This window comes from Colossoma macropomum, unplaced genomic scaffold (assembly GCF_904425465.1).
Source record: "Colossoma macropomum unplaced genomic scaffold, Colossoma_macropomum, whole genome shotgun sequence".
Lineage (NCBI taxonomy): Eukaryota > Metazoa > Chordata > Actinopteri > Characiformes > Serrasalmidae > Colossoma > Colossoma macropomum.
Window position 1 is genome coordinate 919,585 of NW_023495530.1, and position 25,256 is coordinate 944,840.

Sequence of the window (25,256 nt, forward strand, 5' to 3'; positions counted from 1 at the left end):
AATATGCTCTGAGAACACAGCAATAGTTTACTGATGTTGCTTTGGCACTTATCAGCTCTTGCACTTTTGTTTACATGAGAATATGATAAATAGGTAATTATGCTCCAATAGAGAGTTCATGCTTCTATATGCAGTTCTGTGTGTTAAACCAGCTTTTGGAGAAATTAACTTCTTATTAAACAAGCCTGGTGTTTAAAGAGATCTTTGAAATTTAAATATGCACTGACAAATTTTATCCACAGGGAGGCAGTGAAGATGTGCAGCATTTGTAATGCAGAGAGGCCTTTACATTCACTTACCATTACAAAAAAGATTAAACCTTGTCCCATTAATTTGGCTTCTAGGAAAGCAGAACAATTCCACAGAGGCTGTATAGACGTGTCTGAAAACACATACCTGATAGAGTGAAGCTGACAAGTTTTCGACAGTGCTCCGTCACAGACTGACCATCGACTTGTCCTTCTGGTCCAGCCTACAGCAGGAACAGAGAGAGAGAGAGACACACTTAAATGAACCCTCCAAGCCATATATGCCTTGAAACAGCTCTTGTTACTTTTTCGTTAATTATTTGTTACTCTTAGTCATCTAAAGAAATTCTGTTGAAAGTGCAGATCAAGACCATAAAAGTAAGTAGATTTATTTGGATTTGATGAAGCTGTTTTTGTCCATCTAATCTTAATTTATGCAAAGAAAAAATATGTCTTAGAAGTTGCATTTTCTGCTTCTTGCAATCCAAGTAATCTTTAAAACATTCAAAGATGTGGAGGTCTGGACAATTCAAACAAGAAATGGGCAGATGGTATCATATCACCAAAGAATTAGGCGTGGGTGATAATAACTAATTGTCGACCAACCAAAAACAAGCGGTAGGGGTAAAAATAAGAAATGTGAATACTTTTCTCAGTAAGGGCTTCTTCACAGCTACACATCCTTTTAGACCCACCGCACCTGTGGATTTTTGACTTTCTCCTCTCTCTCATAGATGAAAGCTCTAAGTGCTGTTTATCAGATTAGAGTTCCGGTTGGTCTACCAGGTCTAATAGGTGGTTATTTTTGTCCAGTTTTGGAAACTTCTTTTTTTCCCTTTGACTTTATTCTTCCTAATGCAAGTGGATTATTTTATATCTATCCTCAGAAATATCTTCTGAAAAGTGATTAACTTATACTTAAAGAACATTTTGAATGGACATTACATAAATGGCTATTGCAAAGTGCTGTAAAGAACACTATACAGAACTGAAGTGGCCTGAAGAGTTAATAAAGATGAAATGAGCTGAATCAGGGACAAAGTCCTGAGGAAATGACCACAACTTGATTGCAAATTTTTTACCATGGTTGAGTGGGCTTGACCCAAGCTAAAACTGCCCTTCACCCTCTAAAATGCAGCGAAACATCTGGGCTTTATTGGGCTGGGACGAACTGACCACATCCTGAGATGACAGCAACAGTGCAGTGTGCCAGCCAACTCTATCCGCTGGATTAAATGATCAAAATTTCTCCTATCAAATTAATTTGTGACAGCTGGCAGACCTGCAGCTATTGAGACGGATGAGGAGAGGGAGAAAAAGAAAAAGAGGGACCAGAATGTGGAGCCTGCTAATGTTGGTTAATGGCCCTCAATTATTTAACTCCATTGTTATTCACTTCCACATTAACGCACCAGCATGGCTCTCTGGCTGTGGAAGAGATACAGATTAGACTGGTAACTGGAGAAGCGAGTGCAATACAAATCTGCCACTTACTGAGAAGAACGTTTAAAGACTATTTATGCTGTCCAGTGCTGTCCACTGTACAGATATACAGCTCTATGTGCCCAAGATGACTTTTTTCAGGCTGGGTGGTACACGCTCCACAGCTACCAGTATTGCTGTGTGTATGTGGTGTCATGATTGTTGTACACTGTACATTGTAAATACACTAAATTTTACATTTTCTACATGTTTATTTTCAAAAAGAACAATTATGTCTGGAGTTCATTTATAGATTAAATTACATTCGAACAATTCACTTGTGACTGAACACTTTGTAGTTCATACTGGGCCAAAGAATAGTTTGCTTATATTTCTATGGTGTAGAAGAATATATATATACATATATATATATATATATATATATATATATATATATATATATATATATATATATATGAAAATAATGTTAATAACTCATTACACCAGCACTAAATAGTGTTCAGAAATTAATTATGTTTAAAAAACTTGCTATGGTCCAGATACATCAAATTCAACAGCAAACAAGCTCTCCCGTGGACCTTCAGTGTGAGAAAGCTTAAACAGATCTGCTATTAATTATTAGAACTTGCTATAGGAGGTTGATTGCTTATGTCTGCAAATCTCCAGAAGAAAAAAAGCTCTTGCTGATTACTTTGTTGATAAAAGCAGCAAAGATGAAACACCACGCTTGAGTTTCACCAGAGAAATTATAAAGGAGGAGGAGACATGTCACTGTTTGAAAAATGAACGTAACAGCTTGCAATTGCCAACATGGTGTTTGTTTATATATATATATATATATATATATATATATATATATATATATATATATATATATATTCAGTTTGCAAAAATACTTTGTTTCTTTGAGGACCCAGAAACCGTCAAGATGCTACAAGACTAGAGCTAGATGCTGCTCCTCCGGCACAAGCCAGCTCTGCCACTCACTGCTCTGTGATCAGATTTGTACCAGATTTGGGATCTGAGTTTATTTTGGCCAAAAAATACACTCATATACTACACAAACTGAAGACGAGGAAGCAAATGTTAGCCTTCCAGTTACATGGTAGTGTCTGTCTCTCATCCAAGACAGCCAGCATATGAGTTGTTATGCTGGGTGAGGGAAACACTGGACACTCTGCAAAAATAGCAGCCATCTTGAAGCTTGTCCATTTTTATAGATGACCGTTTCTCGTACACTGTTAGCAACCACACAAGTAAGTCTATTTGAGAAATGAATAACCTTATACAGTTTGAGGCGACAGTGTGATGATGTAGGCACACAGTTAGCACAATGCTAACTAGTGCGTATTAGCTTCCATTACCTAACTACATCAGCCTCATAGCATTGTGCAAAGCTAAAAACTGCTGAAAAACAGTTAGCACATAAGCTGGTCTGATGTTGGCTTAGCATTAACACCAGATGGGTTTGCTTTTTAGGGGAATTGGCTTAATGGTTACCTTTAGAGACCACTAGGAAGCCATCGACTTTATCTCGGTGATATAAACCCATCAGGAAAACACTCCATTATTGACTATTGGACACCAACAGGAATCAAGAGAAATTTTTATTGGTTTCTATGATTTTTTTCAGCAGGCTGGTTTTGCTGGTGACCAGTCACGCTAGTTTTTCTAGCAGGAGAAGCAAACTTCAGACACCAAACATGTCTCGACTTTGGGTTAAGGGTGAAAATGTGTAAATGTAACTTTCTGGCAAATTATTTTTTGAAAGACGAAGCATATCCCATTATCCAGTGAGTGAATACTACACGAAAGTATCATGCATGGTATAAAAACCTACTCATTTACAATCTACTCACCCCAACACCAGCCTAATGGGTTTCCATTTAAAGTGTAGGAGGAGGTTGCCCTTTTGTACTGATCTCTCTTCAAATCCAAGCACTCCAAGTTACTGGTACAATGTGAGTGCTCTAATGAATCACAGGAACATCCGCTGAGTGCGCACGACAACCTGATCTTATAAGCACAAGCACACCGCGAGTGCTCTGGCTAACGTACGTCCTGCTGAGGTTCAAGCTTTATTGAAACGCATAACCTTATTAATGTCAACTGACCACAATGATGATGTCAGTGAAAACAACTGCTATAACCAAGGCTGTCATAAGCATGTAGTACTAAAGAGATGAATAAACTGGAATAATGCTGGAAGATACTTTTATTATTAGCTTCATTCTCAATGTTATACAGCTTCCTCAGTCAATTTAGAATCATCTACAGCTCTGTTCATTAATTTGGATGATTCTGCCAAGTTTGGGCACTAATGTCAATGTTTGAAGAGCGCAAAACTACATCTAGATACACCAGAAACATTTTGGAAACAAGTGCTGTGGACTGATCAAGTAAAAAATGAACTCTTTCAATAAAAAAAGGAACAGCATTTGATGAAAGTAACACCTTGCCAACTGTTAAACTAGGAGTGAATCTGTTAGTCTTCAGGGTTGTTGGGCAGCCAGTGGCACAGAAAACATTGCACAGGTAGACTGAAGAATGGAGACAACTAAAATTCAGCAAACTCTGGAAGCAAATGTGACAGCCAAGAAACCGCGGGCGAAAAGAGACTGGCTTCTGCAGCAGGACAATGATTCAGAACATACTTCAAAATCTATTTTTTCTTGTTTTTTAAGTTAATTAAACATTGAGTAATTGTGCATTAATATTTCCAGAAAACTTATTTTTAAAAGAGTTTGCTGCAGAGGTTGTGTTTACTTCATTTAACTTCAAAAATCAACAAAATGTGTAATTTCACCTGGGTTGCTGGACATTTTTGTATAGGACAGTATGACAGTTCTTATTTTGCTCATTTTTAGAGCTTCCTATTAATTATTTGAAACTGTTGCAGAAGACATCAGCATATCATATTAATTTTATACATTTATATGCTAGTAAACTTGTTTAATATTATTGAAAACTTTGCTTATAATGTTTTAAACTGCAGAAAAATCTGATAATTTTGGGAAAATTTGGTGATTCAGTAGTAACTGATGATACTACTTTTCAACATGTTTGCCATCACATGGAGTAAGTATGTGAACTTTGCTCTAGTTCAGAGTGTGTCTCTTTTAGGCAAACCTCAAAGCATATCAAAGGGTGCCTTTTAGAGGAGCTGGTGCATTCCTGGCATGCCAGTGAATATGATACTCTCTGTGGAGCTAGCCAAAGCTGCAACACACAGACTTGAGAGCGACCCACCACCCATATATATATATAGTTATGTATAGTAGTGGGTAGTATACCAGTTGAAATTCTTCGATATATATGGAGACTTTCGCACCTCCTACCGCACCTCTCTGGCTCGACATCTTCTCAGCTGATGCAGATGGTGTGCATAGTTTGTAATATCAACTAATATCAGCTTGTAATATCAGTTAATACCGACAGCATGACTGTAATATGTAATATTTATCAAATTCCAGCAGCATCTGACAGTCGTAGATGAAAGCTTGAGTGTAAGAGTGAACGTATGAGACAAATGACAGTGAGTAGAAGTAGAAGGCAGGTGTTTCTAATAAAGTGGCCAGTGAGAGGAAGAACAAGGTATGTGTTTCTAATAAAGTGGCCAGTTAGCGGAAGAACAAGGTATGTGTTTCTAATAAAGTGGCCAGTGAGCAGAACCACAAGGTAGGTGTTTCTAAAGTGGCCAGATCTCAAAGCATTTTAAAACATGTCTGAATTTCAATGAAGTGTGTGGCATCTTGTATTGCCTAGTTGGAATATCCTTTATTAGTCGTGGTGGACAGACAGGATGACCACATCACTACAGTTGCTAAACATGAGTGTGTGAGGTGCATGTGTGCAACTTTCTCCACTGTACATTCTGGTAAAACAGATGTTGGAGTTAAGGTATTTGGAACGTTTGTAGAATGGGCCATATATACTGGTAACCTCAATAATTCTTTTCCCTTTCCAGGGTGAGGGGAGCTTTTGAACCCATGCATAAACACATACACTGACACGTGCACTCACCAGGACTCCAGGGTTTTTGACGGTGATGCAGGGGGTCGTTGCTCTCAGTGCTCCACTCACTCCGTGGTAATATTTGAAGCAGATTTTGGTCTCAGCTACACACACACACAAAAAAACAAGACACCATTTAAATGAAAATAAACCAGAATCTCTCACAAAGCTGCATCAACAAAGGACAGAGGGAAGAGACAGACAGTGAGAGACAGAGACCATGTAGGACACTCACGCTCCATAAAATAGGGCCCGGGCTCTAGTCTCCAGACAATCTGGCCTCTCTGGGTGCCATTTACCCCGCGGTTCTTTGAGTCCCAGACGTTAGCTGGACACGTCTCATCTGTGGACATAAAACATACACATATATATAGAGAGAGAGCCTGAAACCCCTGTTAACTGTGGAAAATCACTGTAACAACTGGCTTAGTGCTTTTGTGAAAACCAATAAAATACAATACGATAATTAGATTGAACATCCTGGTGTTCATTTAACTAGTGATTGTTCATTACTATGCAATGCACAACACTACTGTTATCTGATTATATTATTCCTTTCCTGACATTTGTTTGTCAGCTAACTCATCAGGCAGTTTTCAAGATATTGACAGCTTAGTTTAGTCTGATTGGGAAAGATGTGCTTGTACACAGCTATTTGATTAGATGTATGGTTTCCAAGCAACCATTCACAGTTGTTTTCTTCCAATAGAAATAATTGGTGGAAATTTATGGTCAACAGTTTGTGCATCCACCTGGGATATCACAGAAACTACCTAGCAACACCCTTGCCACATGCAATCACTAATCACCTAACAATCACCTGGAACACTACAGTAACTACCCAGCAACACCCCAACAAATACCTGGAATTCCACGGCAACCACCTAACAGAACCCTAGCAACCACCTGGCACATGATATCAACCATCTAGCCACCACCTGCAATATCACAGCAATCCCTTAGTAACCATCTGGAACACCACTGAAACCATCTAGCAATAACCTAGCAATATTGGGTAACTACTTCAACTACACAGTCACTATATGTTTCTAATTTAATATATTATTAATAACTGTCACAATAAACAATTCTTCTTCCATGAAGTGTAGTTTGTTAATGGCAGGCTACAGTTGCCAAGCAACATAACAATATATTAAGATCTCTTGATACAATTAATCCACTGAGCATCAAACTGAAAGCAACTGTTTTTGTTTTTAAGGTGCCCTCATCTGAAACTATGACTAATATAACACAACCAAAATGCCTTGCAACGCCTTAAAAACTGAAACCTTGCAATTTTTAATCACCATCAGATTTTAGAACGAGAACAATGCATTTCATTTCTATCAATTGCATCCTTGGTCGTTTATCTCTTGCATGTTTATTGCAGAAAAATACACCAGATTATATATCTGCCTTTTAAAATGATTAAAAAACATGACAGTACAAAGCAATCTCTGAATTCTCAGTACATCGTATAAAACTTTAGTTACTCTTTATTTATTATTAGAATTTCTAAAAATAAAGCAATGAAGAATTTGTGCTGATGATGAGGAGCCAGCTCTTCATGTTTTACTGTCTCTAAAGCTCAGGTATCCAACATCCCTCTGATCTTAACAAGCCTCCAACTGACTCCCATCTGTTTGGCACTGTAGCTGTTTCCCTACTGTACAGTCACTGAGCCAACAGGAATACAGCTTTACAGCATATCACTCACACCCGCCTAGCACAGCATTGGGCTTAATTGTGTACCCACTGGCCACTTTATTAGAAACTCATTACTGGTGTATAGCTGGGGTATAGTTAGGGTGCATTTATACTAGTAGCTTGGTTCTCTTGGTCAAGACCAAAGCAGATGATGATAGATTGGCATTTTAATTTTAGTTAGCTTTTATCAAAAACCAAAATCAAAAGATAGCAAACAAAACAAAAGTCATGCAAGTAAAAGGTCACAACTGATTGGGCAGATGATGTATGATAACTGTGATAATGTCCACTGAACTTTCTGAATCATGTTCTCTGTTTTCTTCGTGTCTTGTTTTATCTGTCTTGTGATATTAGAACAATAAGCAAAGAGACCACACTGCTGAAAAACACATAGACCAGCAAGCATTCTATGTTGCTTTAAGCTCGTTTATGCTGGTCTGATGCTGGTTTAGCTGGTCACCCAGCATAGTCAAGCTGGTTGACAAGCATACAAGCAACCAAAACACGACATATGGCTGTTGTCAGAAGAAAACCTCGTATCTCCAAAATGGTAACTTTACAGGAGAAGGAAAAAACCTACTTTACTTTTAATGGAAATCAATGGAACCAGACTTCTTTCCAAGTCATTTTGGGTCATTTCTTCTAGTACACTGATCATGAAATTTACAGACAACGTAATGGACAACAGGTATTTTCAAATTATGTCAAAAAGTGAAAACCGTCAAAAATGGACACTGGTTTTGCTGGTGACCAGCCATGCTGGTCTGTGCTGGTTTTTCTAGCAGTGGTTACTGTGGTTACAACAGGGTTTAAGTTTAAGAAGTAGCCTAGTAGTTATATAAACATCTTATGCAGTCAACAACTGAATGTCAAATCAAATAAAATACAATTCAGTCATATTTCAACAACAATTATTGTAAGTTTTCTCTTTTTAGAGCACGCCATGAGAAACAACCTTCCTCTGACTCACTTTCTTCTCTGACTGCTGTTTCTCGCCTCGTCCCTCCCCTGTGTGTGCATCACTCACTCGAGTCTCAGTGCTCATCGTAATGCACAGATCTAATTTGTAGCATCACGTGTGATATGTACAATGCATGCGATTAGTTAATGGAGATATAAGGTTTTATTCCGGCAGCAGCAATATATATATACTTACATATATATGTTTGTTTGATGAGAGGTATTCAATGGATATCAGCCAATTTTTATCAGTCAGCAAAAGTTTTAGTTCCTTAAAACTGGTATCAGCCACAAAATGTTCATATCAGTTGGGTTGAGTCAACGACAACAAAGCAAATCATAAAATGTAGTTGCATAATAAAAATAAATTAAATAAGCAATCAATGAGTCACCACCACATCGCTGCCTTTGAAACATAGAGCACTCTCTCAATGTCCTAATTACAATAAAAATCACTCAGCGTGCTACCACTGGATTAGCGTAAAAGTCAAATAACAGCTGGAAGAAAAGATCTGAACGTCTCAGTGAGAATCATAGTGAGCTGAGCTATGAAAAGGTTAAAGAAAGGCTCAGAGATGAACTACAAAGAGCTCTTCTTTCTCAGAAATGTTCCCCAGTGTATGAACCCACCAAACCTGCACAATTTTTACAAGGCTATCAATGGACAACAGGCAGACAGCAGACAGGCCGCTATGGGGGAAATCGACTCCCCACGTCCAGATCAATACAGCTGCATACAGAGCAGGGACCCAGTGACCCACTGTTCCATTTGTGAATACGCATATAGACCACACACACATCCATAAGGCAGAGTACAAATAATATGGGCTACAGTACATCACTGACATTGAAAATATGTACAGTAATAATAACACTCATAAATTAGCATACATCCTGATGTAAACTATGGTTTTAAATGTCTTTTAAAAGTCAAAAAATGTCTTTTAAAAGTCAAAAGACATAAGGTGCTAATGAACATGCTAGGGTTAGTAAACATGTCATAAATGGTTTATGTACAGGTACAACACAATCAATTTCCCAGAGGAAATGTGCATAAAATATATATATTTTACGTTGTTTGAAAATTTCATAAATGGACCAATAGAAAATTGCTTGGAATAAAGCTCTTTACATTAACTTCCATTAAAAGTTAAGAAATGTTTTGTCTTCGTCTGTAAATTTTACATATATATATATATATATATATATATATATATATATATATATATATATATATATGTTTATAATGTTTATAATATGTTTAATATAATATATATGTTTATGTTTAATATGTTTATAATATAATATGTTTGATGAGAGGTATTCAATGGATATCAACCAATTTTATCAGTCAGCAAAAGTTTTACTTTCTTAAAATTGGTATCAGCCACAAAATGTTCATATCAGTTGGGTTGAGTCAACAACAACAAAGCAAATCATAAAATGTTGCTGCATGATAAAAAATAACCACCACATCACTGCCTTTGAACAACAACAAAGCATATCACGTTATGCTGGTGGGTGTGGCTAATTTAGTACAATATCTCTCTATAAATCCTGGGCAATCGTGTGAAATCTGTTTAATTTCACTCAGTCCTTCTGCTTATTTGGGAACTGGAAGATTTTTAAGATTTATAGTATAACTTCTTCCACAGTACATCAAACACTGTAACATTTCTGCCATAGTGTGCAAGTATTGACTTTAGTAATACAAGGACTGCAAAAGTAAAAGTGTTTAAATATGCACATTTAACAAACATTTGGAAAAGATAAATGGCAAATCATTATACAGGTAAAATCTGCTTTTAAGACACTTCGGGGCAGATTTACTAAGAGAGGCACTAAATTACCGACAGTCTACCAACGCTTTGTGTTGGTGAGGGCGGCCAGTTTAGTTTTAGGTTATGTACTAAAAACTAAGAATGTGTTTGACTCGTGCTTTTTGTATGAAAGTATTGTTTTGGGTTCAAACTTTGACTCACTGGGTGGAAATGTTAACTTATTTTCTCAATACTTTGACTTGGAAAAAAAGATTTACTATTCGCTGAGAAAGTATGCTTATCCCATCATCATGAGTAATTATTTTGAGAAAATAAGACATTAATTCATCAGAAATATGAGGAAATTATGTCAATATTTTTTTTACTTTTTTTTGTTTTGAACCGTGTTAATTTTATGATACAGAGATGAGCTGAACTCGAGTTCTATGCCGAGTGCATTTGGGAACCGTGTGACAGTGTAAAATTTCTGTTTAAATTAACTGAACACGCTCAGGTCTTTTGGGAATTGTACGATCTTGAGTGCAACCTTTTAGCTACGTGCAGTACATGAAATAATGGCAGATATTTCTGCCGCACACATAAACCACTGTGCAGGAATAAAGATAAAGGGTAAAGGTAAAGGGTAGCTTTAATAAATTAGGGATTGCAGAACCAAAGTGTCTCAGTCTGTTCGGAATATAATCACATTATCAGTATCACTATCACCATTATTTAGGCGAAATTTGCTCTTTGATAGCGTTGTAAAATGTACTCAAAATATTAGGAAATTGCGGTATAAAAACTGTTTTTTCTTTAATTATTTGGTTCGGTTTATATTCCTTCATCAAATTAACAATGATGGTAGATGTTTAAAGGGTGTTTTTTTCCATAAAAATAAATAAATTTGGATTTGAAAAACACTCGTTGGCTATGTTCAGACTTTCAGCCCATGTCCAATTTTTGGTATCCAGATTGTATCCAGATTGACTTTTGATAGCTAAAAAACCACATGAAATCCAGTTTTTGCATATCGGATTCAAACCACATTTGGAGGTGGTTTGAAAAGCGATTCTTGGCTGGAGATTCCCCTCCCTGCCTGCAGAGGTCACTCTCTCCTGAGTTTTATTGGCAGACTGCTCACCTGAAGCTTGTTTTCTCACTACTCTCTCTATATATAGCTTGTATTTTGGCTGACGTCATTGCGAAATCTTGCCAGATCTTACCTTGCAATTCTAAGGCCCAATCCCATTTCACCACTCGCCCCTACCTCTTAGCCCTTAGCCCTCTGTTTTGCACGTTCACGTCTAGGGTTTGGGTGTACCGATGTTTGTTGAGATAGAGGGGTAGGGTGAAGTGTTGGGGCTACATGGCCCTCTAAACGGAGGTTTTTCAGAGTCACACTCCAAACAGTGTTATCAGAAAAAAGAAAAACCAGCAAGATGGCTGAACAAGGGACCAAAGAAACCCACCAATGTGAGAATTTTCTCTGTTAAAAATTACGATAATCACTGTATTATCTTAGTTTAGTGTTGTTTCAATGTATTATGGTCGTTTTCGCTAATAGCATGCTAATGTCTCGGTAGCTAGCTAGCTAACTTTCCCGTTCCACCTTAAATAGTCCAGCAGTTCTGACGCCTGAAGCTCCAGAATGTATCTGCTGCACCATTTAAGGTGGAACGGGAAAATTCAAACAAGAAGCTGGTGAATATCTGACTTCAGCTTCGTGTCACCAAAGAATTATGGGTCGGCGATAATAAATAATTGTCCCCCTCTTTGAAGGCATATGATTCCCTAAATGTAACTAAAACCCAGCAGTGAGGTTGCTATCGCCGAAGACGGGCCGGGTCGCCTACAGAGCAGCGAATGACACTCGAAATCAAGAGGTAGGGGTAAAAAGAAGAAATGGGATTGGGCCTAAGCCTTGTTATTTATTGTTCTTGGTGTTTTTCATGTTCATTGACCCACAGTCTGTGTATTTTTTTTTCTGATTGTTGGTCTTTGTTTTGGTTGCCTCGGGCTGTTTATATTAATTTTTGACTGTAATAACGTCAGCTTGCACAAATCGGATTTCAACGTGTCATTTGCGTCACTCGCAACGTGGCAAACAATGACAATGTCAGATCCAGAGTGACGGAAGTGCTGGGATTCAAGAAGGGTGTCAGAGATTCATGCTTATGCCTGACGATTCTGAAGAGTTTGGAGGGTGAGATGATGCATCTCCATCTCTCCTGCATCCATGTTTGAAATTTGCACCACCAGCGGGCTACGTAGTCACTGATGCTACACTGTTACCACAACAACTTATTCAGATAGGTTGGTGATGTCTGGACACACAAATCAGGTCTGATCACTTGCAAATAACAGTGCGGACAGTCACCTCAAAAGATCTGATTTGAGAAATTTGATTTGCCTGCCGTAAGCGTAGCCTTTGAACACAATGGCAGCCACATTAATGTCAAAAGTAACCTTTTCTCCCTGTACTGTACGCTTGGAAAGGGAAACTCCATTAATTGCTTATTGTCGCTGTCCAAAAAAAAACATGTATCTCTACAAAAGAAAGTTTACAGGAGAAAGCAAAAATGCTCTCAACTTTCAATGTAATTTAATGTGACAAGAACTTATTCAAAGTCATTCTGGAGCTTTTCTATTGGTCCATTCATCATCACAAAATCCCTACAGTAAAAACAACAGCCGCTGCTTTTAAATGATGTCGTAAAAATATAAATCAACAAAAATGGAGATACATGTCTTTTTTGGCACTGACAATATGCAATGAAGCAAAAGTGCTAAAGAGCAGTGACCGTTCCTTTGGTTTTACTGTGGCTGCTAAAGTGCAGCTGCACCCATTAAAGTTGACCTTCACATATCTATCAAGCTACACTGAATTCGGTGGGACAAATGCGGGAAAATATCCAAAGGAAAATCTGCAGTAGATTTGGAGCTCATTGTAAGAAGCGTCTGTCTACTTGAATACATCATACTGTCAAATAGAATCTATTCTTCTAAAGACGTATTAATGAGAAGCAGCTGGAACTGGTTCAGTTGGCCCTCAGTCTATAAAACCTGTGGCTTTTTGGCCCAGCTCAGCATTCAGCTCAGTGTGTTTACCAGTACAGACGGCCTTGATCAATGTTACAAAATTGGAAATTTACTGTAATTATCCAAGTATATTGTGATCAACAAACTGGGCCAATTTAAAACGAAGAAATTAACCATGTCTACAGGGAGTAGCAGGGACGTCACTAGACTCAATTTACTGCCACACATTTACACTTTAACCATGAGTTTTGGGTTAAACCTACATCCTCTAAGCTGCTTATCTTCGTGAGTCGCTGGACCCTATCCCATTGGTCATTGGGCGGAAGGCAGGAAACACCCTGGACAGGCCATTAGTCCATAGCAGGGCATACACGATTACACATATTCACACCTAGAGGCAGTTTAGAATCTCCAATTCACCTGCATGTCTTTGGAGTGTGGGAGGAAACCCATGCAGACAGTCGCCCGGCCAGGGAATCGAACCCAGGCCCTTCTTACTCTTCATGAGGCGACAGGGCTACCCTCTGAACACGCTTTTCTCTGAATGCTTTTAGCTTTCTCAGTCAGGATGTGCAGTAACTGTTCTCAATACAAAGCTAGCAAGAGGTGGACATGAAGTCACAAGTATTTAACAGCATAGATATACTAATGTATGCGTATTAGTAAGTCAGTCACGTAGAAGCCAGAGTAATGCTAACCATCGGTAGCCTAGCAAAAACACATATTAGACCAAGTCAAAAGCATCAGTTTAGTTATCAACATACACAGGTATATTTTCCGTAGTTTAAACCAATAATATTTGTGTTTCATTTTTGTGCTGTTAATAATTTTGTTGGTTTTATCTAACTAACATGAACTAAAACAAAATCACTGTAGTTATAGTTGCCTGTAGGTTTTTGGTCTTGAATTAGTTATTTTACATACATGTGTGTGAATTGTTTATTAATTTTTAACCCTGAAATCAAACTCATAATCAGTTTTTATTTGTGCTTGGCTGTACCCCCCTCAGAGTGTGCCCCTGTACAACCAGCAGTCTAGAAACGCCCCTGGGAGTAGGTGTGTACACTTTAGACCAGGGGTGCTCATTCCTTCACACCTGGCTTTAATATTTAGATGCTCCTGAAGGCCTTCATTACTTGGATCAGGTGTGCTAAATTTGGGTTATAGCTAAACTCTCCAGGACCATCGCTGAGCACCCTTGCTTTAGACCTGCCATTTGTCTAGATATTATTCTTTCTATTTCAAAAGTTACTAAAATACAATGTGCTTTTAGTCACAAAACAATGAGGAACAATGAGGAAAATATCACATTTGGTTTGTAAAATGATCTAAAGTCCAAGTAAAGTGTTTCGGTCAACTCCAACTGAGAGATGCAAGCGATAATAACCATGATTTTGAAAAGCAGTCACAGCAGAAGAAATCTGCATTGTATGAATATGGCTTTGGCTAAATTCACACAGCAGGTAAAAGTGGGCCAAATCCAATCTTTATCTTCATATGTGACACAAAAAATTAAATAAAAAAAAATCAAATTAAATTAAATCTGACTCAAAAAACGCATTGAATCTGACATTTTCAATTCCGATTTGAGACACTTTCATATGTGGTACTGAAATCCGATCTGCGGCAATGCGACTCTGAACAGCCAGATCGGAATTCATGCGACTTTTACGTCAATCCAGCTCGACATTTGTCATAATTTCGCGCTGCTGAGATCATTTAGGCTGATGTTTCTGTACCAAAACATTAGAGATTTATCAAACCGCTCCGAGTCTGAAGAGATTTTGGACGAAACACGGCTGGAGGAGCCCAAGGCTGCAGCGTCGGAGAACAGTTTAAAGAATCCGAGGACACGAACCAAAGAAGTGACTGAGGCCAAATAACGCGCCCTTTTTACAGCGAACTTGAACACACTGTGGGTGATGAGTCCAGCTGTCACTCATTGGAACTTCACGATGGCTCCTGTGATGCTGGTGAAGATGTAGCTGAAAGCTCCAGGAGTGACTGCCATTCACTGGCTGTTATGATTGTTTACCTGTGGGCGAGCCACGTGAAGCTCTGTTCTTTCGCACATGTGGGTCAGTTTCGAAGCTGATCTGTTCAGACTGATGTCTCATACAGATCAGAGTTGGTGAGAAAATCAGATTTGGGCCACTTTTGCCTGCTGTGTAAATGTAGCCTTTGTGGCAATGCAACAATAAAAGCAAAGTCTCTGACTTACTAAACAGAAGGACATTTTTTAAATCAAACCGGACACTAGTTTATAGTGATGTGGCCTGGAGATTTTTAGGTAGCGCCTACTATAAAAGACAGACTAGTAAAAAGCTATTTGTCAGGCTCCAAACCTGAAACATGGCTGAACAATGTGAATCATATTACAGCTTTTACAAATTCTAGAAATCATCTAGCATTATTTTTTGGACACTTCTTACTTCTACACCTTTTACTAGGACATTCCTTTAATTTGCAATGAATTTGAGGACCTGGAATGAAAAATGATGGACAGCTCATATTGTATACAGAGCTTGTAAACTGTGACTGTAGAACGCCACCATTCACCCTGTGACTGGGTCTGGTGCAGAGATTAGCCTTGTCTAGCATGATCTACGGCCAATGGTTTCAGGCTTTGTCATTGGTCTTCTGTTGCGGTTCGTCCTCAACAAGCCACAATTCACCCTTCGCTGTCACATGACCCGTGCAAAAATCAATCACAGTAAGGAGGAGCGCAGCGACAGCTAACTGCATCTCCCTGAGTCCAGAACACCATGTATAAACCAGTCAGACGACTCGACCGCACTGGTCAATAATTGATGCTACAAATCTCTAAGCAGAACACAAGCATGGCACATTCAATACAGCAAGTGAGGTAACACTGAATAAAACACTCAATAAAAACATACAGACAAGAAACCATATTTGACCAATTAATATACAACTTCGCGAGCGATGACCCATCATACAGTGCCCTCCACAAATATTGGCACCCCTAGTATAAAGAGCAAAAGGAGCTGTAAAAAATATTCATTCAAAATATTAACTAAAATCTAGGGTCATTCTACAGAAATGTCCACTTTTCTATCTCTCCATAGGAGTCACTTGTGTTACTGATCCTCATTGGTGTTACACATAATAATGGTGTCACCAGAGACATTTTTAATGAAAAATGCATTTTACAAAATAGCTGCTACAGAGCATCAAACCACATGTTGTCAGTCATGGAATATCCACTAAAATATGTAATTTAATCCATTTGTGTTCTATTTTTTCACAACTACCTAAGAATAAACTCGGTCACACCAGTGACTTCAGCTAAAAGCTTCATATGAAATCACAAGCTAACTGAGAAAATCTCTGATAACTGAAAGACACAGTGGACTCACCATGTGCTTTTCTTTATAGATCTTCAGAAAACAGGTAAAAGGAAGTCAAGTGATGTCATCAGTGTGGCAATATATCTGTAAATGCTAGGGACACAAAAATGGACGTTTCTGTAGAATGACCCTCTAACCTGTATTTGAAGTACAATGACTGACCAAAAAATTCCTAAATCTTATCAATAAATAAATGTTTTTCTCACATCTATGTCTGCCACTATTATTGGCACCCCTAGAAATTTGTACGAGTGAAATCTAAATAAAGTTTATTCCCATTCATTGAAAGTTTTCGTTCACCTAAGCGATTAGGAACGCTTACCTGGTCAGTCATGACTTCTTGATTCACTGGGAAATATATATGAGATGAAACACAGGCCAAATTCCTTCAGTCATCCATCATTATGAGAAAGAGCAGAGAAAACAGCAGTGATGTACGACAAAAGGTTGGTGAGCTGCACAAATCTGGAAATAGCTACAGGAAAATAGCCAAGCAGTTGAAAATGCCCATTTCCACAACCAGGGCAAAAATCAAGAAGTTGCAACTTGAGACTTTAAGAATCTGCTGGGAAGAGGACGTATGTCTATAATGACCCCTGCACGGTTAGGATGGTTCGAGGTGCCTAAGAATCAAGGTTTTGCCATGGCCACCTCAGTCTCCTGACCTAAACCTCATAGAAACCCTGTGGGATGAGCTGAAGAGAGTCCACAGTATGGACCTCGGAATCCGGGTTCTGGAGAGGTTCTGTATGGAGGAATGGTCTCAGATCCTTTACCCTGTGTTCTCCAGTCTCATTAAGCATTAAAAAAGAAGACTTAGCTTTGCAAAGGGAGGCTGTGCAAAGTATTAGATGTGCCGTTTGTACCATTTGTTGCACACACATATTTGAGAAAACATTTAACAAAAAATTAGTTTTTTCGGTTTAATTACTGTATTTTAAATAAAGTTTAGAGTCTTGTTAATAGCATTAATGCAAGATTAAATGGATCAGCAATAAGTGATGTTTTTTAGAGCCTGTTTTGCTCATGTTTACCAAGGCGCTGTATTTCCACCATCAGTCTGACTTCATATATTAATACAATCAATGGTTTTGTCTACTTTGCTGTGCCACACAAATCAAGCCCCATGCAGTCAGACTGGTGACAATATGGCCTAGACATGTTTTCTAACTGAGCTACAAATGAACAGTCTTAAAAAACAGTCACACATCCGGCTTATTAAATATTTCAATACAGAATCAAAAAGATTCAAAGAAGGATTTGGTTCTTGCCTCGAATCCCAGGCAATACAACAAAGCCTGGATATACAGAACCACCTCATATACCCATTTTTTAATGGCATGAATGAATTAGGCTACCCAGTGCATGACCAGTTGACCTTATTGCAACCACAGTGCGGCACCTGATAGATCGAGATTTTACCCTGACCTAGAGAGACAGATCTGTACTGGGCATTCAGGCAACCAAGCCAATGAATCTTGCAGCCAAAATATAGAACCAGCTTTGGAGAAGCATATTTATTGTATATACATCGTATGTACAACTAACAAGTTGGCGCTGATACTAAAACACAGCCAGCTGTTGCTTTGAAAAGGGAAATATTAAAAAGAACACTGCTGTTGTGTTAGCTATCTCAAGTGGTTACGGTTGGTGAATTCCTATGCAATTAGTTCCGTATCCAACCAAACAGGCTCTGGACCTCATGTGGGAGGATGAGAAGCAGTGATGTGTTATTGATAGTTCGTATTTGTTAATGTGTGAAAACTGAACTGGGCTGGGAGTTTGGTTGATAAAATAAAATATTTAAGCCATATGGCCACTCAGGTCACTAGCTCTGTGTTTTTATTTGCCCATCATGTAAAATCTTGAGCCCAGGGGACTGGACAACAGTCAATGTCGACCCCTGCATGACCTGCTATAAACAAGTCAAGTAAAGACCTTGATTAACCAACTAACCATTAAACAACAAACACATTAATGTTCAACCAATGCTTTCAGTTGAAAAGTTAATTTGACATCTGATAAAAAGTTCAACTAAAGTACAGCTACAACTATTTCAGCACTTACATTTTTTAAACATCATGTTGCTTCTGTTGAGTGTAGCCTTAAGCTATAGCCTACAAATGTGCTTGTTAGCTAAGGGTAAGCCTATATAGATGAGCCCTGTGACAATAAGACTTAAAAGCTGCAAGCTGCCGACTTTGTGTGGATGCAAAATTCGCATTCATAACGTCAAGTGTGCCTCAGTTGGAAATCAGCAAGCTGAGACAAAGCTGGTGACATAGAAATGGACTCAAACTGATCCTTTAATAACTGTTCAGTACAATCCATTCTGACTGCTATGAACTTATTAGCTGGCTAATAACACTTCTGGGGCATTTTTGAGGGCCAGACTTTCTGGCCAGTCATAAACAAGATCTTCTGCTGAAAAAGAAACCATGGAAGCCATTATATCCAACTAGATACCACTATATTCAATTGCAGAGTAAAAGCTTCAGGTAACGTCCTGTGGAACTCATGGCGTCTTTTACCAAGACTACGTGCTTTCAGACCATCCATTTTCCAGTTGTACGCCAACCAATCAATTTCACTTTAACCCACTGTAAAACTTGAGATGGCCTGCCTTTGGACATTCCCTTAGGAGCAATTGGAGCTCCAGTATGACTGTAAACGTAGCTCCAGAGGATTCAGAAGGGATCGATGTCTGGCACTGTCCGTGAGAGGGGGGCTCTCCCTGGACAAGGCCACACTGGACTTTCCCTGACCAGATCGATAGGTCCATGGAGCTGGTTGTAGTGGCATGAGGGATAGACTTTCACTCCCCTTCACAGCCAGACGACCCTGGAGCTCTGGTCTAGTAATAACAGAGTAACCGCTGCTGCACTCTAATGCAAGGATGACTAGAGGACAACTTACTACACATGCAATGCAAATTAACACTTGTTCATTGGAAAAATAGAGGCATATGCTCCAGGATGAGTATCTGCTCATGGTCTAATCTGATATTTGTACTTTCATAGAAAATACAGCCTCGCAGTGCACACATCAAGTCTGGTGACCACAACCCATTCAGTTTAGGTGAGATATGCTAGGCTGCCATAAAAGCTTTAAAATGCATGTAATTTCCTTTAAAACAGACTCAGACATGTTTTAATTAGAGTTGGACATTTCAGTTTAACTTGATATTCAGATTTGTTAGGCATTATTTGGAAACAATTTGAATTCACCATTTTGCCATAAGCTAGATTGGGAAATTTCTGCCCTGCTAGATCCAGTGAACTGTTAAAGCCACAAAGGGGATAGATCGTCAACTCACAGAACGGAAATACACATAGAAGTGCATAGAAATGGCCTATCCTGTGTTGCACCACCTACTTCAAAGTTCCAGAGTGCCTCTGGAGGCAACATCAGCACTTGAGCTGCGCATTGGGAGCTTCACGAAATGAGTTTCCATGGCAGAGCAGCTGCAAACAAGCCCAAGATCACTATGTGCAATGCCAAGCATCGGCTAGAGTGGTGTGAAGCACAACATGGGCACAAATTTCCACAGAAACCGTAAAAGATTCGTCCTGAAAACAGACTGAAACAAACCCTGACACTGGTTGTAAATGCTAGACATGTAAGCAATTCATGAGACTGTAACCCTCAATGTCAATGACAATAACTTTCACAACAATACACAATAGAAATCAGCTGACCTTCAATAGCTGATCCCATTGTGCCCATTAGTTTTTGTAAAGGCTTCCTGTTTTGCTGGGTGTTGCTGAGCTGAGTTTTGTTTACGGTTCACTGTGTGCTGCTGGCCAATGTCCAACCCTCCACTGAACCCTGGGAATCATCTAAACCCCGCTACAGCACTAAGTAATTAGACTTAACCTTCAGTGGGAGTAAGGACTGAGAGAGAGAGAGAGAGAGGGAGAGACAGAGAAAAGGCAGTCAGAGACATGATGTCGGTACACCACTACACTGCTGACTCAGCGCTTTTCTCCCACGTTCGCTCGCCTGCTTTCTTGCTCTCTCTCTCTAGCTTTCACATTCTCAGCTCAGTGGAGTGTCAAAATAGAGGATAATCTATTCTGCGTCATCCATCCATCCACTGTACCATGCTGGGCTACTAGGGACACCTTTCATGGCTGGTTCTCTGCAAAAGAAGGATCTGTTCTGTTCCACCTCTCCAATTCAAATAAGCATTTCTCACAAAAACACATTCAAATTCTCTGAGAATTACACTAAACTGGACATTTACCATTTACCAGACACAGCACTTAAAAAACATCCTGCAATGTAGCTATCTCATGAGGGCTTCCCCTGAGAGCAACGCAGAGCAAACCAAGCTATTTCCTTTGCTGGCAGAATAAGCCAGATAAGCTTGGACTAAACAAAAAAGAGCTCTATGCACAGTAAAGATGTGGCTTAATGCACAAGAAAATCACCAAGACTCACACTGGCATTCACACATCTACAACTTTATGAGTCTGACATATATTAATATTTGTCTCAGAGTAAGGCCCAATCCCTTTCCACTCCTCGCCCCTACCACTCAGCCCTAATCCCTCCGTTTTGCATGTTCACGGGGTAGAGTGTCCTTTATCTTGTTGAGATAGAGGGGTGGGGTGAAGTGTTAGGTCTACATGGCTGTCCAAACGGAGGTTTTTCAGAGTCACACTCCAAATGGTGTGTTATGAGAAACAAAGAAAACCCGGCAAGATGTCTGAACAAGAGACCAAAGAAACCCACAAACGTGAGAATTTTCTCTGTTAAAAATTACGATAACCACTGTATTATCTTAGTTTAATGTTGTTTCAATGTATTATGGTTGTTTTCAGCATAAAAAATTGCTAATAGTGTGCTGATGTCTCGACAGCTAGCTTTCTCGTTCCACCTTAAATAGTCAGCGGTTCTGACGCTTGAAGCGCCAGAATGTAACTGCTGCACCATTTAAGGAGGAACCGGAAAATCTGAACAAGAATCTGGTGAATATCTGACCTCAGCTTCATATCACCAAAGAATTAGGGGTGGGTGATAATAAATAATTATCCCCCCTTTTTAAAGGCATATGATTCCCTAAATATAACTAAAGACCAGCAGCGAGGTTGCTGAACTTTACCCTCCTCTGCTCTCACTACAAACTGGCCAGGTCGCCCACAGAGCAGCTTGGCCTGTTAATGAAGTAATGCTCTTTTTATCTGAGGGTCCAATTTTGTGGGGAAGATTTCAACCACTACCGCTTGTAACTCAGTTCCAAGGAGCAAGGTGACCCTCGAAAACAAGGAGAGTGGATGACGACTAAAGTGAACGACTGTCTCCAGAGACAAGTGATCGACTGTTTCCAGAGACAAACTGCTTTGTGTGCTGTTGTTGCAGAGCTTGTATTAATATTGTTTACTGTTTGAAAACAACTTAAATTACATTCTTATTATTGAGCCAATTATTTTTCCATTGATTTCTATTACAATGTGCCATTGATGGCCCACTTCAGACCACTTTCTCCCCCCCTCAATATTGGCCTGAGGACCACAAGAGGGTGCTTCAAAGTCCACTTATGGTCTGTAGCCCGTAGCCCAATCCTGTCTTAGACTGCAAAATGTTCACTGGGCCCCTGACAATGCTGTTAAGAAATGGTTTTGCAATTTATTTAATGTTCCACCTACCCCAGCTGCAGTTAATCAACCAAGGCACATACATCAGCATTCAATGGTTTGCAGGGGACAGTAAGTCATACTGTGCTCAAAACCACATCAACAAATCTGTGCAACCTTACTGAAGACCTAGATGTGGCCTGCGTCGGTTAAGAGAAGTTTTGGGGGATGTATTTACTGAAAAAAAACTGGGTGATTATTGACTTATAGCAATATTAGCCTTGTAGCTCCGGCACTGAACTAAAGAAGCAACATTTGGACACCAGACATGTCTTGGTTGATCAACTACATCTGGGGTAACTGTGGAAATATGATTTTGGCCAAACTATTCCTTTAATATGAAACTATTACCTCACCTGCCTGGAAAAAAACTACACACATGATACACGTTCCAATTATAAATATGGACTCTGACTAATTTTGACACTTGAGTATCTGTAAGAGTGCATGAATGGATGAATGCAGGGCTGTCTGCTAACATTTTAGCAGGCTAAAAACTCATTTACAGCACATAGGGAAATACATTGGAAATTATATGCCTCATTATTCAAAAACAGCCAAAGAAATCTGTCATTTTTGTATCAGATGAATAACAGAGGCTGCCTCTTCAGATGAGCCAATGTGCTAATGCTAATACTACAGCTAACTGGTACAGCATTGGATGCTGGTAAGGACTCATCGTCTTCTACACTAAGTCTTTCCTCCTCAGCGGACGATGTGCCAACGTAATTTTGTCAGAGAAATATATTTCAGTGATTTCTGGACCCAGCTAACATCAGCTAGAGTAGTTTCCCTAGTTAGCAAAAACAAGACCTACAGATTTTCTTTGTCTTCTCGGGATGAAACATAACAAATACCCAAACAATGATTTCAGTATTCGAATATTGGCACCTCAAACAATTAGGCAAGCAGTCAACTACCCATCCACACGCCCTAGTTTCAATATAATCAAAGCTGGCAACAGATATGAGCCCATATCAGTATAGCTTGCTCACTATAGCTATGTGCCTGCTCAAATGGCCTAGAGGTGTTTATAAGAGCAAAAGGAAGAGGAATGATTTAGCCCAAAATCATACAATCTGAAAGCCTGGCTTTGTTACCTAATATTTGGGAAAAATATAGCTAGTCAGTTTATTTGTATCATGCAGACCTCTTTGGTTCCATCCTTCAACAGTGCCACTTCATCTTTGGCCTGATATTTTCTACAGTACATTCAAAAATGAAATCCAGCAGCTACAAAATTAGTTATATTTTTCACATCTAAATCCTTTCTCAGCTTGAGTAGCTGTGAACTAGAACTTCCCCCTCATAACTCACCAATGTGGTACAGTCCAATCCAGTCTGTAGCATCCACTTCCTCCTTGATGTCCCAAGAGATGACGAGATTCTGGCCTCGGCCTAGAGTAAACTGGTACGTTGAGGCAGTCAAGGAGGAGCGGCTGTCTGATGTGACCAGGTCCGTGTCACTGTTGGCCCGCTGCAGGCCCATCGTTTCCGGAGCGCTCCCTCTGGAAGCCCCTGTGCCGCTGCTACCGCCCTGTGCCGACAGGCTGCGGAGGTTTTCTGGTCCCAGTGTGTAGCGCATGTGTGGACTGCGCCTCCGCACCACCAGCAGGTGCTCCCGGGCAGTGGTGGTGGTGCCGGTGGCCATGGTGACGTGAGGGGAGGGATGGGGGCCGTGGTGAGGGGAAGGGCTGGGGTGATGAGGGGGGGTAGGGTGGGGGCGGGTGCGGGGAGGGAGGACAGCTGTGGCCAGGGAGGGGCGAATGGTGGAGGTCGGATGTACGGGGGGCAAAGAAATGAAGGCCAAAAGGCCTGAACACAGGGGAGGATGTGCAGGGTAAGGGGGTCGGGAATTGGGACCCAACAAGTCAACTGTGGGGGTCACCTCCTCCACAACAACAGTCTCCGCAGGCGGTGTGGATCATCTAAATAAACAAGTTTAAGGGCCGCAAGGAAGGCACCAAGATTGCTCCTTGTTTTATTCAACGTCACAGCACTTGAAAGAAAACATTCAATCCAAGGAAGACGGAAGAACGTGGCCTACTGGACCCCCATTCAGGGGGCCTGAAGCTGATGCCTGTCAAAGTTCTCCAAGTTCAGCCATATTCAGGAGCTCCAGGAGACCTCAACACCAAAAGATGGCAAGAAGAACCTTAAGAACATCCCTTGGGATTTACTGTCCTGCAGAAATGAGCAAATGTTCCGCAGTCATTATTCAGTCTTTCGCAGTCATTATTCAATTTTTTGATTCAGGAAAGGCAGTGAGGTGTTTAGGAATTAGCCAAGGTGACGGAAGATGAAGGTCTCATTCTCTGATCGCCCACATGTTCCAGGTAACCAAACTGAGAAAATAGATCCTCAAACTGAAAGATATATACAGGCCTCAGTGGAGGTGGAGGGCCAAGAGACCTAGAACAAAAGAAAAAGAGAGAAGGTGAGGTAAATATTTTGACTCTTAATATTTAGCAACATGGAAAGAGCGAAGGCACAACTATATCCAGTCATATCCAATTCCACCTAATAGTTAGGACTCCCCCAATCACACAATACCACCAGCGCTAGGAGAGTAAAATCTAGCACAGGCTTCCTCTGAGACCTATAAAGCACCACTGCATCTTTTCAAACTGCTGCACATGCAACGTCACTGGCCAGCCGAAGGTGCTTGGAGGAGAACACTAACCACCAGATCTGTTACGTCAGATAACAGATGCCTGCACTGACTAGCATCACGCTGAGTGATGGGGAGAGTCAGGGCCATCCTAACCACCCAGAAAGCGAGGACAATTGCGCTCTCTTGGACTCCCAGCCACCGATGGCTGTAGCATCAACAGGGATCGAACAGGGATTGAACAGATCTCTTGACAAAAGGGCCAACACTTTGTGTCATTTGGGAGCCTTGTTTTGACCGAGTTTTGACGGTTCAACACTGAAAAGTGGTCAAGTTAGAACTGAATTATGACCATTATAATCTCATATAAATGTACAGTCCAATCCATAAACTCATATAAATGTCATAAGTGGACCTAAATAACAAATGCAATAACAAGATTTTTCAGTCCATTCACCATTAAA

At 39.9% G+C, this 25,256-nt stretch overlaps 1 protein-coding gene across 1 annotated transcript in view; it reads right to left on the reverse strand.

The window, feature by feature from the left end:
• The window catches only part of hecw2b (HECT, C2 and WW domain containing E3 ubiquitin protein ligase 2b), a 56,832-nt gene extending 32,735 nt beyond the window's left edge, over positions 1 to 24,097 (reverse strand). The window contains 4 exon segments of the mRNA XM_036562840.1: positions 397 to 472; positions 5,715 to 5,809; positions 5,941 to 6,048; positions 23,499 to 24,097. Of these exon segments, the coding sequence (XP_036418733.1) occupies positions 397 to 472; positions 5,715 to 5,809; positions 5,941 to 6,048; positions 23,499 to 23,832 (613 nt within the window). The 5' untranslated portion in view covers positions 23,833 to 24,097.
• Between the last annotated feature and the right edge of the window lie 1,159 nt (positions 24,098 to 25,256).